At 35.7% G+C, this 16,661-nt stretch overlaps 2 protein-coding genes across 5 annotated transcripts; both read right to left on the bottom strand.

Moving 5' to 3' along the window:
- Positions 1 to 247: 247 nt before the first annotated feature.
- On the bottom strand, positions 248 to 2,707 carry LOC140036980 (L-type lectin-domain containing receptor kinase IV.1-like). The gene has a single exon (XM_072080335.1). It carries the CDS (start codon positions 2,384 to 2,386, stop codon positions 368 to 370), a length of 2,019 nt encoding a protein of 672 aa, XP_071936436.1. The 5' UTR covers positions 2,387 to 2,707; the 3' UTR covers positions 248 to 367.
- Positions 2,708 to 10,194: 7,487 nt separating this feature from the next.
- LOC113732384 (uncharacterized) lies at positions 10,195 to 15,280 on the bottom strand. 4 transcript variants are annotated; one of them, XM_027258106.2, is made up of 4 exons: positions 15,017 to 15,280; positions 13,261 to 13,546; positions 12,416 to 12,531; positions 10,195 to 10,652 (listed from the first exon to the last, which is right to left on the bottom strand). In XM_027258106.2, the coding sequence occupies exons 2-3, from the start codon at positions 13,492 to 13,494 to the stop codon at positions 12,418 to 12,420; spliced, it is 348 nt and encodes a 115-aa protein (XP_027113907.1). In that variant the 5' UTR covers positions 13,495 to 13,546; positions 15,017 to 15,280; the 3' UTR covers positions 10,195 to 10,652; positions 12,416 to 12,417. The 4 variants fall into 4 exon arrangements, with proteins under 4 accessions (XP_027113907.1, XP_027113905.1, XP_027113906.1 ...); XM_027258104.2 differs by having other exon boundaries at positions 10,195 to 10,649; positions 15,017 to 15,278; XM_027258105.2 differs by having other exon boundaries at positions 10,572 to 11,933.
- Between the last annotated feature and the right edge of the window lie 1,381 nt (positions 15,281 to 16,661).

Genomic DNA, 16,661 nt, shown 5'->3' with positions numbered 1-16,661 from the left:
AGTTTTTTTATGAATTAATTCCTATTCAATATGATCGTCCAATCTCACCAAAACTATGAGATTCCTCATTAATGGCTACTTTTTTGTTCCCTAGGTACATTTCTGACTCACTAATGCCAAAATAAACAGAAAACAATAGTTGTTTGAATAGATTATTATTTGAAATATTAGTTAGAATAATTACTGTAGCACTTTTTGTGATGTGATGTATGTGAGATAAAAAAGTAATTGGGAATATAAAAAGATAGATTAGAAAATGTGTTTATAATGCAAACGAAATATTATTTGAGATATTTGTGGTATCCAAACAACAATTACATCAATTTTACATTCTCCAAAATGCTATGATCGAAAGATTTGTCTACAATCAGCGACCTCCAGATAGCAGCGATTCCGTAACAGAAGAAGCATATGAAGATCCCTTGTCCATTGAAGATGGATATGATAAGGCAAAATCACTGAAACCTTCATGATTTGCAAAGGATAAGCCATTGGCAGAAATCCCAAGTGAGCATAAATCTGGCAGTGCCAAAGCGCCATCCAAATATAGAACAACTTGACGCATGCTTGGCCTTGCTGTGGGCTCTGAGTTCGAGCACAACAATCCAAGCTTCATAACCAATTCCACCTCCTCTCTGACATAATCTAGTCCCATGTTTGGATCAACAGCTTCAAGAACTTGCCCCTTGTTCCAGCAAGAAAATACCCAATCAACCAAAATGGCATCCTCTGTCGGGGCTTGTGTTTCTATTGGCCTTCTACCGCAAACCACCTCAAGCAAAAAGGCCCCAAAGGCGTATACATCTGTGCCGGTTGTAGCCTTGCCAGTTCTAGTATGCTCTGGCGCGAGGTACCCGAGTGTTCCAACAACGTGAGTTGTTTGAGGGTCTGTCCCATGATCATACAATCTCGCAAGCCCAAAATCTCCTAATCTTCCATTCAATTCACCGTCTAACAGGACGTTGCTGGCCTTTACATCTCTGTGAATCACTATTTGTTCCCATCCTTCATGTAGATAAAACAATCCAGATGCAACGCCTTTTATGACTCGAAATCTTTGGTTCCAATTCAGGTTGTACTTAGGCTGCTCGTATAGATACCTGTCCAGGCTTCCATTTGGCATGTATTCGTAAACCAATAGCAATTCAGCTTTTCGCCTGCAGTAACCTAAAAGTGGAACCAAATTTCTGTGGCGTAACCGGCCTATGCTGACAATTTCTGCCACAAATTCCTTCATTCCTTGCCTGGATTCATGAGACACCCTCTTGACAGCAACCTCAAGTTTGGAGCTAGGCAGGACACCTCGGTATACCCTTCCAAAACCCCCTCTTCCCAGTAACTCCTTGTCCCTGAACCCTTTTGTGGCGATATATAAATCTTTGTACTTGAATCTGTGAGGGCCATAGTCACGCTCCCAATCCTCAAGCACTTCTGCAAACTTCTTCTTGGTTCTCACCTGATATATTATGCCAGAGATTGCAATTGACAGAGAAACAATCAAAATGACAGGCAAACCAATGGTTAAAACTTTGGATTTTTCCTTGGGCCCATTTCGTGGGAGCTTAGGAAGTTGAGAAAGATCAAGCCCTTGAGCCACACCATTCATCTTGAAACTCCATCCCAGGACGCAATGGGATGTCAGCACAGAACCGGTGGATGATGAAAAACCAATATACATGGTTTCATTTAGTACTGGTGAAAGATCATAGGATAAAGATAAAAGAGGTTGGTTTGGTTTAGTAGCATGTATTGGAGCTAATGTGACACTTATATGCTTGGCTGTTCCATCATAATCCACCCAAACTTGCATTGCTTTACCACTAATAAGATTCAAATTCTGAAGCTTACCATTGCTATCGGAATAGTAACCTGCTGGCTGTGCTCGTGTAGAGGTCAGCCCATCGATGTCGATCCCAACGTGGTTATCATTAATATCATGGAACTCGCTGCTTTGGATTGTGTCGAGTTCCACTGCAAAAACATGATTGGTCGCATTTCCAGTGTTGGATTCGTTGAAGAGGCCGAGATACTGACTAGGAAGAGCTCCTGGAAGGCCTCGCGTTGGCGCAATTACGAAAGCAATCCCATGACCACTCAAAGTGGGATATTCGGGCAATATGGCGAAGACAAAGGTGGTGGAAAAGGAGAAAGCAGAGGAATTAGGTGAATTCTTGAAGCTGACGGGATTAGGAAAGAAGGCATGACCTTTCTCTTGCCTGGTGGCATTGGTTAGCTTCAAGAGGCCATTTGGTGCGATTTCAGCTATGCCATCCAGGCTCAAGTTCGACGACCGGAATCCATTGTAGGTGATACTAAAGTCCTGGGAAGATGCAAAGCCGGATAGAGAGGAAACCACAAGCAGTATAAGCTTGATTAGAATCAACATGGCTAGCTAATGGCTGATACTAGCTTCAAGTTCTCTCCAAAATCTGACAATGGTTTTAAGTATATCCTTTGCTTGTCAGTAAGATATCAGCAGTATTAATTGACTCTAGCAAGAGACCCGGACAAGAGATTCTGATTGCCGGGCCTGGCGGACATTGAAAATATCGGATGATTGTGCCATTGATCAAAGCTTGGCATCAATAAAAAACTTATCAATTTTTCCGGTCACTATCGTTAGTCCATCGGGGAACGGTCATTGTCACGTGCGTAGTGATGTAAATCCCTTATCCGCACCAAAGATTTAACTCGTGGCATATTAATCTTATTCCCTAATAGTACCTATTCAATCTTGTGATGATATTCTGAGAAGCTTCTAGCATCACTTGGAACTGTTGAACGCAATTCTGAGATTTAGAGTGATTAATAAATAAGAGAGGGATGAGCTGCAGGGACCTCACAAGTTTAAACTGTCATCAAGTTCAAACTGGTCATGTAATTTTTCCAACTTCTGATGTAAACTATAGCACCTAGCACAACTTTGGTGTAAAACTTAGAATTCATTACTTTTACAACTAAATTTGTGGAAAAATCACGATTGCATTCAATGTTATTAGATTTACATAACCGGTTCAAAGTGGAACTTATTTAGGCCCCAAATCCTAGCAGCCGAAGATGTTGGTTAAAGTCAAATATGCACATTGTGTGAATGAACGTGTTAAATACCACTATGACCCCCCTCTGATTTATAGAATGTTCAATTCATCTCCATATTTTATCTCCTCATGGCTTGTAAGTTGTTCAAATACTGATGACTTTTATTAATCAACAATCTTTGCCATATTGTTTCAAAAAAAAAAAAAAAATCTTTGCCACAGTTTTCCTTTGACAATTACAAAGTTTGTATTGATATCTCATATCCCTAGTTCAGTCACCCCATTAAAAGATTGAATAAGATATTCGGGATTAGTTTGAATATTTGTTAAACCACCAAGAATTTTTTGATATTTAGCCGATTTGCCTATGTGGGGGAATTGTGAACTTTCGTGGCGATGTTAAGTTATAGATTTTTAAACTTTCAAGGAGGTGAGTTAAACATTCACTAAACTACAAGGAAGTTTTTGGTATTCAACCCTTATTAATACAACCAAAATGCCCCTACAACTTGCGTGGTGGCTGCAAACTGCTGGAGGACCCACCCGTTTGCGGGCACGAGGCTGCAATAGCCTTAGGTTAGTCAATCTTGCGGCTTTGACCCCGATTCCAATGGTCCTTCGTCTCCATTTCTGCGTTCATAAAGCGAAACTGTACCACAAGGGGAGGAAACTTCACGACCATATTTAATAATTATTTCTTCCTTCTGGAATCTGGACAAGGATCATAGGGGAAGCTATAGACTCCATAGTTGACTTGGCGGAGCATTGGAAGAACAGCATTATTCACATCCAAAATTTGACTAAACTCTAACAGATGTCATTCCGGAATCTTTGAATGCTTGTGAAATAAAGAAATTGGCATCCACTGGGAGCAGTGGTAGGGTCCTGGCGCGAGCCATGAACAAAATTTAAATGGTATTCTAACTCTATTTTTATGCGGAAGGAAGGAGAAGAAAATTCATAGCTGATCCGTGTAAATGCGACTGATCACAGGCCTGTTTGAACTTTGAACACTCCCGTTCCTTTCTTTCTAATTTGGCTGTCTGGATTCCGGTTTGTTAGTTTTCAAATGCTCACCAGTAAATTGTAGAGGGATTTAAAAATTATAATCTAACAATCGCGATTGTAGTTGGTCTGCTATGGCCTTCAGGTAAACGACGTGAGATTTTCGCATCTTATTCTATGCGTCATTGCGACGAAAGATCTGATAGTAATATGATAATGTATGCACATGTTGATCTTGAGTTTTAGGTTCAACTCCACAAAGGCAGCTCATAGTATATGATGATATTTATACCCACTCTTGTGCTACATGTTTCTCTCCTAGCTTCACAAGCAAACACCAATAATTACCTAAAAAAAAGGTAAAATACCTAAAAATTTCTTGGGTTTGACATGTGTAGCTCCCTCTAATTTGAAAACATATACTATAGTTCCATGTGATTTTAACTAAATCGAAAATTGGACAGAAAGCATCCAATATAATGGTTGTACGTGAAATGTCAATATTGGAGTTGAAACTGAAACTGATAATTCTAGGTTGGGTCAAAACGTCAATCAGCTATGTGAGATAAATGAGAACTTTTTTCTTTCTTCAATTCAATTTTTATGAAAAAATTATGCATCTTTCATTTTATTTAAAACGTTCAATGAATATGAGGTATTTCGATGTTGGGGCATAGCTTCATTGCGGAGCCACTAATTATTTCAGTATCATATTAATATAGATGTAGAAAAAGATTGAATATTCATAATTCTTTTCCAATTTTTTTTTCTGTTTTACTACTTTCATTGCTCCTTTGTCTTAATTGAGAATTTTGAAACTATCATTTGCTAGTGCTTTGGCGCAATGTTTGTCTGGAGGAGCAAAATTTTCCATTGTAACCTACTTTTTGGTGAACCCGTGTTGCATAATTGAATTATTCTCTTTCGTAGTTTTTGGTTATCCACTCTGTTAACTTTGTTTGAATTGTGATTAATTGACAATTACTCGAGTGTTACTCAAGAAAAGACTAATGAAATGGTAATAGTCATGGTGGTGAACATACAATACATCAATAAAAGGGGGTGATCTGGTAATAATAAGAGATGGGAAAAGATTATTGGTTGGTGGCGGTACCACCCATACATGGCCATAAATGCTAATTGAATTTGACATTCAGCCAGATGCTCATTAACATGGAGATTGAGAGAAGTGATGAATGTAGCACTTGATCTGCCAGAAATTTACTTGTACAAAATTGAAAAAAATCAATTAGCTGGAAAAAGAAACATTAGGACATTAACTTGATGACAATTTTCCCGACAAAAGACGAGAAGAGTATTTGACAATTGACACCCTTCAAGATATATGAAGAATTTGAGGTCTTTGTTACTTTCCAGTCAAGGATAGCCAATCATTCTTCTTTCATTTTCTCACTCAAGCTGTTAGTTAAACTGATTCCTTTTTTCCTTAAATCCAAATACCCTCCGCATCCCTTCTTTAGTGATTTTTTGAAAAAAGATTTTTACATTTTTCATGAACATATTTTTCAATCATTTTTTAACTCATATTTATCAAATCGGTACAGTATATTTTTTTACAAAAACTTTTAAATATAACGATCCAAATGGGGCTTAAGGGTCTTGGCCTCACATTTTCTACCATGCGTGGTGATTGCCGGATGGCCAATTGACAAAATACAAATCAATGAGCCAAGGCCACTTTGAATTCAATAAAGTTAACCAGTAAATATTCCACCACAGCAAAGTCAAATATAATCATGCAATGTTAGCATAGTTATAGAAGATTTGTTTAGCATAGAATCTGTCTAAGCATGATTTGCTAGTGTAATCATAGCATAATTATTTCTAGTATAATTATAATTATGCTAAAAAATTCCTATAATTATGCTAACAAATCATTTGCATCGCAATCAAAAAAACTTCTGATCTTTATTATCAAAAAAAAAAAAATTCTGCTTTTTTGTTCTTCTGGGACAACCGACAAACTTGTGATACTAATAAAGTAGTGACATTGTTGTAATTATACAATTAAACTCAGCACAAATTATCGTATTGCATCCATAGAAAATATATGTAGGTTGATCTCATGTAATGTACTAACGGCTGGCAATATTTCCGAAGCAATAGTGTTCCTGCCAGAGCCAAATTTTCTCAAATACCAAGATTACCCTCAATTAGTCAAGTCCATATATTCTTTTTGATTTTTTTAAAATCCATTAAGCACTAATTACTCCTTTTCTTCTTTCTCTCTAATTAAAGTTTTACACTACTCAGTCATTCATATTCTTCTCTATCTCTCTCCCTCACATCAATTCATCAATTATTTTCATGATTTACTAAATTGGTTTTGGTTTTTATAATTTCTTGTATATTAATTTTACATGCTCTTAAATTTTTTTATTTTTAAAATTTTACTAAAAAGCTTCCTTTTTCAAACACATATATATGAAATTGAAATCGAATTAGTATCTGAAAATTGATTTTGAATTGTGAATTCGAAATCAGAATTTCCATTTTTAAAACCTTGTTGCCGAATTCACATCAAATTTGACACTTTCGAAGACAAAAATTGCAATTTCCTTTCCATTTTTTCTGATTTCACATTTCTGAATTCAATTAGAATTTGATCAAGAAATCAAAAAATTTCGGATTTACGCATCCCTAGTCCCTAATTTTAGGCTAATAAACCACTGAAAATGGAACCAAGTGTTCAAACATCAATTTAGAAGTGATTTTTTTTTTTGCCTAGTTTTTTTTCAACAAGTTTTTTTAACAACTTTAACTACAGTAATATAAAAAATCTCCTCAAAAATTTTAAAATACACACTTCAAAATATCCAAAAACACATAAAAAAAATTTCCTTCTTCCTATCTTCTTCTTCCTGCCCCATCTCAACACACCACCACTTCTGCCGCTGGCTACCATCGGTTAACACCTTTTCTGGCGCCAGTTCTGTGTTGGCCACCTCTTCCGACACCAACAGAGGTTTTTTTTTTTTTTTTTTTTCTTATCTTCTCCCTCTCCTCCTTTTCTCTTCCCCGCTACCTTTCTTCCCCGCTAACTCATTTGTCAAATATCCAAAAGATTCATTTACAATAAATTACAATAAAATTTTAAACAAACATCCAAAAGACTCATTTAGCCCATGTGTAGTCAACTAGCGTTTGAATGTTTATTTTGGTGATCTCAGCAGAAAAGTATGTAATGCCCCAGAGTCTTTTTTTTTTCTGGACCTTATATTTTTTCTTGCTTTGCCTTTTTTTTTTTTTTCTAATGAAGAAAATAATTTTCAACCATGGCAGAAAAGACCAAGGGTGATGATGGTGTATTGTGCGAGCCGCAGTACCGTCGCCAACCAGTGCCAAAAATTGATGAAATTACACCCTCCAGCCGGCGCAGGATGCAAATTTGGCCTCAAAACCGACCAAAAAAATGAACTGAAAGTAGCCTTACAGAATAAGAACTGTGGCTGCTCCTCTTCATCTCACTCAAATGGCTACCTAAAATTATACAATCCATACCCAAATGATTCTCAAAATAAGGAGACGAAAGATTTGGGAAAAAAATTCAACACAAACAACTATTCTATAGTTCCAATTGACATTTATTTATTTTTAAACCCAAATTTGAGGACAATCGAATTGGGGATTGTTTTACGTTCGACCAAACTACCAATCAACCCCGAAGTTTGGCTAAATAACAAAATTGTCCCTCAAATATACAATCCCATAACAAAGATACCCATCCAGTTGGTCAATAAACGTTTGACCACTTAATTTTTGCCGGGTCACCAAAAACATTCACTGAAATTCAAAAATGCCTAAAAAAGAAAAAAAAAACTAGACGTTTTTTCTTTTTCTTTCTTCTTCATTTTCTTCCAAAATATTGCGCCCGAAAATGACAATGAGTATCATCAATTTCTTCTTTCACCAGCAAACGAGACTTCCAATCTCATTTTATTCTTCCTCCCTCTCATTAACCAAGTTTCTATCTAAATCCATTGAACCCATTCCAATCTCCAAAATATTGGAAGAAAGTCCAAAAAAAAAAGTCAAAGAAATATATGAAAGACTTGGACTTTTTTTTTTTCTCATTCATTTCATCAATTTGACAGTTTTTACTGGAAACGAGACGTGAGGGTGAAGTGCACGATATTTCACGCTAGTACCTGTTTAAAACCGCTAACATTCAATTGATGAAACCTTTCTTTTCATCATAGATGTTACTCATCTATCAGAAGCGGACAAGTGTAAAAAATATCAATTATACGTTCCTCAGTTCTACCAAGATTCAAGACTACCACTGTCGTGAGTGTGAGAGAGGTAGATGGTCTTTTTGACAGATTCCCACTCCCACCATACACAGTACATACGTATGACTTTCAGACGAGCTTCAAATTCATGGCATTAATAGTACGCCGACAACAAATAGAAATAAAAGGAAAAATGGCAAATGGTTGGAAATAGAATCATGACAACAGAGGCGGAAAGGCATATTTCCGTTGATGGCGTAAACAACGAAATTACTAGTTGATCAGAAGCGGGACATTAAGTTGAAAAGAAAGGGGGTGGGGCGCTAGTTACAAGCACGGTTCAAAGACTCGGTGAAGTCGCCGAGACCGAGTGGTCACCGTCTCGGACTCTCTCGATACGATATCGGGATGATATGATTTTAAAATATTTGACTCGTCGAGACATCACCGTGAATAGTTGAAACAGTTGAATCACATCGAGTCATCTCGAGTCAACTCGAATTTTTATTATTTTTACTAATTTTTTAATTATTTTTATTTATCATATTTTTTATATTTTTTAGAATATTAAATATTTCAAAATTTTGCGTGTCTCCGAGACAGAGACCGATATGCCAAAACTAATGTGGAACAGTCCCGGCCGCAGCCGCGACCGCGACTTTGAACCATGGTTACAAGTCACAATTAGCAGTTTCATGTGAAAAAGATTAGTCAACGTCGTACCATTTACTTACTTAATCATCTTGGATATCCGGTGGAATTGATCTCTTAATGTTTAAGGTTTAATACTACTATGGCTTCGAAGTCCATTATACTACTAGTAGTCAGGAGAAGTTTTTTTGTGTGGTAGGTTATCTATCGAAGTCTTTCCACAAATGAAAGTTAAAAGTTGTCAACTGAAATATTAGCTACACGAGGAGAAGTAAGAAACGCTACTACAACCTTTTCCGCCCCAGTAAACCTGAGCTTGGGCTGCAAACGAATCGAGCTGTTCGCAAACCGCTCGAGTCAAGCTCGAGTCGAAATCGAGCTCGAACTCGACTTCAAAATATTAAGCTTGTTAGCAGAGGAGCATTTGGGACCGTGTACAAAGGGATTTTGCCAAATTCCAACAAGGTTGTGGCCGTGAAGAAACTTGAGAAAGTATTAACAGAAGGAGAAAAAGAGTTTCAGAATGAAATCTCGGTGATTGGGAACAATCCAGAGGTCGTTGATTCTCTCTGCAATAAATAGTGGAAATATGCAATTCACACTGGATTGTCATGAATTTCACACTTTGCTGCAAGGGACTACCTATCTTTTTAGGCAGGTTACATTTTCAAAGCAGTTCCTGCCTGAAAATGGATATATTGGCATACAGCTTATTTAAGATACAATGTCAAATGTTAAGAGTATGTTACTGGTCTATGTTAAGCCAAAGTATATATTTTTGGTTTCTGTCCAAATGACCCAAACTACATTAGTTTGGGTGAGCTGATCTTAGCTTCTCATTAGTTTAACAGTTAACAGTGTGCAAGAATGATTCTTTTGTGCTTCTGAATCTTGTTACTTGGCAAATAAGTGTTCTTGCAGGAGGATTTTGCTAGAGCTCTAGTTCCTGTATTTGACTGCAAATGTACATTTCAGTTTCTAGACACTGCAGTTTTCAATACATGCTCAATTTTCCTTTTGTATCCTTGCATGCATCAGTTTACAATTCTTCTTTTGTATTTTTAAATGCTTTTGTTACATTTGTTGGTCAGTTAAAAAAGTTGTGCTACAAATTTTACAAATACTCTTTTATTACTTCTTTTAGCTAAAGAAACTGTTAAAAGTCTTAACATTGCCTACATTCAAGGATAAAGTGTGCTTCGACCATTTCAAAAGCATATTTTTCGCATAACAAATGAGGCTTATACTTCGGCATCAATGAAAAGTTTATTACAAAAAATCAACACCCCACAATCATTCCAAAAATTGTTTCAGGAGAACATGGAGAGGCAGAGAGGGGCCTGTGGCGTTGAGACGAGAAGGCAGGACAGCCAATGAGGGTATAAGCAGAGAATGAATTGAGCAAAAACTAACTAAAATTTCATAGTACCCGTGAAATTAACAATTACAAGCATATTTATTGCTTTTGCTTGTATATATAAGCTCAACTGGCTGCATAGAGTTGAGAAACTTAACTTGCTCAAGCCCTTGAGGTAGGCATTTCACAATCATGGCTTCCAGAAGGAACAATAAGTTCTGCATATAGCAATTGTGCTGAATCTCTCACTTTCACCAACAGACTTGCTTTCAGATATTTCATGGTTCTCTGCATGCTTATTGCTAGAAAATCACCATAATCAGCTACATGTTATGCCGGTACAACCTGCTAAATGAGAATTAGCAGACATGGAGAGAGAGAGATTATGCTTGAGTGCGAGCCTGTGAGTATGTATGCACATGCTGCTTTCTGTGCACGTGCATGCTTGTGTGGGTGTTGTGTTATCAGCATGTGTTCCACATAGCAAAGACTTGGACCTCCATCAAGAGGTGGTACAACTACTTAAGAATCATGTAGGCATGCATATACCAGACAAAACAATTGAAATGAATACCACAGCTAGATGTGGAAAATGCAGACTGAGCGATCATGTTTACATTTTCGTATTGCTGCTATGTCATATCTGAAAGAAATAGTCCTGAGCAGTTATATTTGGATTAGGGAGTTCGGGAAATGAGAACGATAAGTAAAACCAAAATCTGAATCTTTTTTCTTTTAATGGTGGTTAATCAAAATGCTAAATAAACAAACAATTTTGAAAACTACGAGTAAGAGAAACTGTCATTTCATTCCATCGTCCACTGTTACAAAGCTTTTCTTTTTGCTAGTGCATCCAATGAAAATCTTTAAATGAAATTAGACTTTTACAGCACCTTTCTGTAGAATTACAATTAAGTAACATATCTTTATAGTGCCTGTGGGAATTAATGATACCTAAATTAGTCTCTCTTGCAAGGCTGATGACACTGTATAATTTTTTCTGTGTTCATACGTATTTCATATATTCTATTCCAGATATGGAGTTGGGCAAAATTTCATGCGAATCCTCCTACATATACCCTCCCAATCATTGCTAAACCATGCTTGAAAGTGCTTTTAGGGGATACTTGTACCTAAAAATATCTCTCTTGCAAGGGTCATGACACTGTACTGCAGATAATATCATTAACTATTTCATATATCCTCCCAATCAATTCATGTCGCAGGCTTGAACCGCTTCCAGCTGGCTTATGTGTTCATCTCTTCAAAACTTGAAGAGCCAAAAGAAGTAAGGGAGGTTTCCTTTAATCAAGATAAATAATTCTAAGGTTTCAAAGTTTTTGAGAAGCAAATCCTGTACTTTGTCTGCACAAAAAGGTTCTCTCCTTTATGACATCAGAGATTTTCTGTTCAAAACTAAGTAAAGCCTTTCTTTAAATCCAAGAGCAGGGGTGTGTCAGTGAAAGTTGAACTCCCGTACTAAGATGAGGGAACAAGGACCACGGGTATATCTACTTCTCAGTTCTTGAATAAATGACAGAATTGTCTTCCTGAAACTTCCACCGAACCAAACCTCTTAACCTATTGCATGCTTCCGGAGAAACCAAACTTCAATAGGTAAAACTGGCCCTAAATGTCAGGGAAAGCAGCTGAAGATAGAATTCTATCTCGGAAAGCAAAATAACATTGAAAATCAAAAACAGATAATTGATTGTAAAGTTTGTTTAGAAGCTGTACACCAGTGAGGTTATTAAGCATACTTTGCGCTCAAATGCCATGTCCAAATGATTTTTTAACTCAAATTACTTTGAAAGTATAGCCATTTCTGAAACCAACCAACAATACTGAGAAAGGAAAGCAAGGGAAGGAAAACCAAGAGAGGGGGAAAAATAAGAATAAGAAGATGATGATGACAAACAAGGAACAGAAAATCCCAGACATCAACTTCTCAGTCTAAATTAGCTTTAATACCCATACTTATGGAACATGCAGGCCACAAAGAAAGCATCTAAGAGATAATTAGAAATAATAGAAATAAGACAAGATCTTAACAACCAATTAAACATTAAACACGGCAAAAGCATCTCCAAGATGATAAGATGAGATCTTACCATTAAGGTTGATAGACATCAGGAAGTTGAAGACCCACACTAGCAGCAGATTTCCCAAGAATTTTTTTCATCTCATCTGATCTGTCAACTGCAATATTATAGGAAAATAGCAAGTCCTGCACAATCAAAAAACAAAATCAGCCACAGATCATATACCAAGAGCAAGCACATATCCTCATCCATCAGGATACATCAGGGGCTAAGAGAGGCAAACAATCTATCAACAGTGAACCCTGGCAGATAGACCATTGATATTTTAATGACCCGGACCATTATGACATCGATACAAGAAATCAAAAGTCACCTGATAGCTTAAGAATTTCTAATGAAATCAAAGCATCATCAATCCAACATTTCAAGATTCCATCTTTCTTCATGAGTCCATCTTTTACTTCACCAAAATTATAAAAAATTACAAACATCAATTATAAATCTTGGTTTATTCGTCAGCCAGCAAGAGTTGCTTTGCCTTCTTTTCTAAGGCTTCTTAAAATTGCCAAGATAGACTACAGTTATATTACAAGAACAATTGCTGAGTCTGCTACCAGAGAACAAATATAACAGTAATCAAGCACCAGGTAAGCAGAAAAAAAGCTTGAAATTTCTAGCATAATATATAACCATTATGAAAAAATATCCAAACCCAGACTACTTACTACCTTCTGCCATCCACTAAAATCCAAGTCAGTTGAACATCACATTTCCACACAAATAAAACCTTGTCCTTTTTGAAATTGTGCAACTAAAGATGTTCCACAGGGCTAAGGTGCACAAACAATATCCAGACCACGTCATTATCCATGTAGATGCATACCCATTATATCAAATGATTAATAGATGACTACCTTATGATGGTGGACACTGTTCAGAAGGAAAGTGTAATCATGGGCAAGCTTTATCTTTTGCTGAATGAAAGAGGGATCCATGGACTGCTGTCCACTGCTGCTATTCCTGAACTCCTGCTTAATGAAGTCAGAGAATTGGGCCTTCTGCTCTTCCTTACCTATATGCTTTCTTACTGCTTTAAGAAGGTTTCTGTACACTGTAGCTGCTGCTTGTATGCCTTCTGAAGACCCCATTTAACTTCAACCTGCCGATAGATGGGTCCTTCCAATGTAAGGTCTACTTGGTCTGCAGCAATACCATAGACACTATAAGTTTCAATCCTTCAAAGCACAAAAAGGATGACAAAGAATACACCAACCATTTAGGAGTATCTTTGATTAATTAAAGCCAATAGAGCACATAAACAAACAGCGAAAAATTTTAGCATCAAGTACACAGAAATAAAAGTTAATATATAAACCTTTTACAAGCAAAAAAATAACTTATACAATCATTTGCACAATAAGTACAAGAATTTTCAAAAGAAAAGCTAAATAACATAACAAGAACATCACGTAGGAAAAAGAATGACTGCTTCAAATGTGACTTGAGAATATATAATTAAAAAAATGACAAAAACTTCAGGATTAGTAACACTTTACAGTCTCCAATTGTAGAAGTACCAGTCAGATGCATAAATCAAACATTCCCGAGTTTGACGCATAAACCCAATCCTCAAGTTGTTATTATTTTGACCTCCATAAGCTACCTAGAACAAACATATAAAATATTCTAAAATTTGGAAATCTACATAGCACTTTTACTCCTGATTGTTGCAATAAAACCCCATGAAATTCACAGCTCGAAACCTGATATATACCTTCAAGGAAAAAAAAAAGAGAGGAAAATCTACAAAATGAAATACCCCTAAAATGTAAACTCCAAAAACAACCCTAACATCCAAACCCTTAGAACCATTTTAAGTATAGTCAAACTTGCCTAACTACAACAATTAAATTAATTTAATGTATTGCGGTTGCTAAGGAAAAAAAACATAAACAAGAATGAAAACTTAGCCATTTCTTCATTTCTCTTCTTTATATTTACTAAATGGGCAAAAATTCTATGAACTAGCTCAAACCACTTAAAATTAAAGAAATTCATAAACAACAGCCAAAGATTCCCACAAAAATTGAAATCTGAATATGTACTTGAGAATTCCAAACCTAAAAGACTTGACGAAGAATAATCCTATTGAACCCACATGATACTATCTCCATCAAGTAATAGTAATTTGAAAAAGAAAAGAATGGAAAAGAAAGATAACATACCAAAGAAAAATGGGTTAAATGCAAAATACCCCTTAAATCATTGGATTGTGATATGCCCCATACACTAAGGATTTCAGTTCCATACTATCTTAAACATTCAATCTTTTTTTGTCACATTACACAAGATCAAGTAATCTGGCCAATTGCTATTAACTTAAATGACAATTACAATCCTATGACAAATGTGTTACCAAAATTATATCCTTCATGCTTTCTTGCTCGGCCTTCCCCTTTCTTTCAATTAACAATAATGTTTCTTTCCTTTTTTTTCTACTATTCCCTTTCCTCAGTCAAAATCACAGGTTTTACCATTATAGCCACAACCACCACCACCAAGGAACAATAAATTACTCTACAAACCAATGTGAAAACCGAAACCCACTGTACAAAAAAAAAACATCTTTGCTACAAAAAAACTGAAAATTCAACTAAATAATTCACTCACCAGTTTTTGGATTTTTGGGGGCAAGAATAGCTAGATGGGTTGATGAAGAATGGGGAAGAGGATAAGGAGACTAGGGGAGCTAGGGACTGGGGGAGGGAGATGAGGGGTTGGAGGCGCCAGGGATTTTGAAGTCCGGAAAGGGGAGAGCTCATAGAAGCTAGAGTAGAGAAATGGGAGGAAGGAGAGATCGACAAGCCTTAAAAGGACTGGAGATGTTAGTGAGGAAAAAGAGGTTGTTGACAGACTTGGAGGGGAAGGGCATGGGGAAGATGGTAACCATGGGGATAGTTTGGGGCTTTTGTTGTTTCTAGTGAGGGCAAAATCGTCATCCCACTTTGCATTCTTAAAAAAAAAAAAAAAAACATTTTGAATTTCAGAAATATTCCATCAAATTATTAAATTGTTAAACAATAAATCTAATACAAATTATTATCTTAATTTGAATTTGAACAATGAATACATTATAGGCTTGTTCTCAATTGATTATTTTAACTAATTATAGATTTTGATTATGATTAATTAGCTTTTGAGATGTTCTTGTTTGTTTTTGTATTTAGATTATAGATTTTTAATAACCAACAATACTAAAATTCATAATTACTCAAAGAGTAACTTTTTGCTGATTCTGATAATTCTTTATAATCACTTTACATAGTTAGATTTTACAAAAATCTAAACCAAACGAGAACAAGGCATATGCCTATTGGATAATTATAAACATCTAAATACTGATTTTTATATATTATATAATTTTATCCTTATGTTGATTGATTAATGATGGCATTAAAATGTTATATTTTACTGGTATGATGTATGATTTAGTTTCATTGAAAATAAGATATTAAAAAATAAAGAATGAATCATTGTTTTCATTGTTATAGGCTTGAGAACAAGCAATTTATTTGAATAAAAATATAAACTTTAGTACAATTTTCAATAGTTTTCTTTACTCTCTTGTTAACGTTTGTTAAGCACACTAAAAACTTATTTTGACACAATAAAAGTATAAATCTTGTATTTGCAGTAAGTGATAATTAAACAATTTACCACCTTTTTTTAGTATGTTTTGATTGAATAATTCAAAACCACTTAATTAATTAAGATTAAGATTAAGATTAAGATGTTCTTTTTTTTTGTTAGTAAATACGTCTAAACATATTAAGATCTAAATTTATTAAATTTAAATATTAAATTAAGTTATCAAACAAGTAAGATTTCAATCGCAACGTAATGAAATAAAAAGATAACCCAAACAAAATGGGGAAGATCATTACTTCTACACATCTACTGTGACGGAGGTTAGGTTAGGGGTGCAAACGAATTGAGCGGCTCGAGTTTGTGACACTCCCACTTCTTCCAAGAACGAACCCAAGGGTATCCGCGGAACGCCTGCCCAACTCTCACTAGGACTCAAGACAATTCCAATTCAAATCTAGTCTAATACTAACAATGAAAGTCGGAATAAAGGTACGAAGTCATTTCCATACATAAATATCCAGTCTTACATTACAATTTCAAATTTACAATCACTTTCCCCAAAATAGACAACAACCAAAAGTGTCTAGTCAATTACAATCAAAACACTAATACAAAAGTGCCTCAAGTCGGCATTTGCTTAACTCCTTCCAATCGGGTTCCTGTTAAG

This window comes from Coffea arabica, chromosome 2e, assembly GCF_036785885.1.
Source record: "Coffea arabica cultivar ET-39 chromosome 2e, Coffea Arabica ET-39 HiFi, whole genome shotgun sequence".
Classification (NCBI taxonomy): Eukaryota; Viridiplantae; Streptophyta; class Magnoliopsida; order Gentianales; family Rubiaceae; genus Coffea; species Coffea arabica.
The sequence above is the reverse complement of the archived record's forward strand: the minus strand, read 5'-3'. Positions and strand labels throughout refer to the sequence as shown.

What these genes read in the sequence shown, in the direction of transcription:
- LOC140036980 (XM_072080335.1), bottom strand. Translation starts at nt 2,386, where the DNA reads ATGTTGATTCTAATCAAGCTTATACTGCTTGTGGTTTCCTCTCTATCC.
- LOC113732384 (XM_027258106.2), bottom strand. Translation starts at nt 13,494, where the DNA reads ATGGGGTCTTCAGAAGGCATACAAGCAGCAGCTACAGTGTACAGAAAC. An exon ending in ACAGTGTCCACCATCATAAG is followed by an intron (nt 12,532 to 13,260) that starts GTAGTCATCTAT and finishes TTGATTGTGCAG; the next exon opens with GACTTGCTATTTTCCTATAA.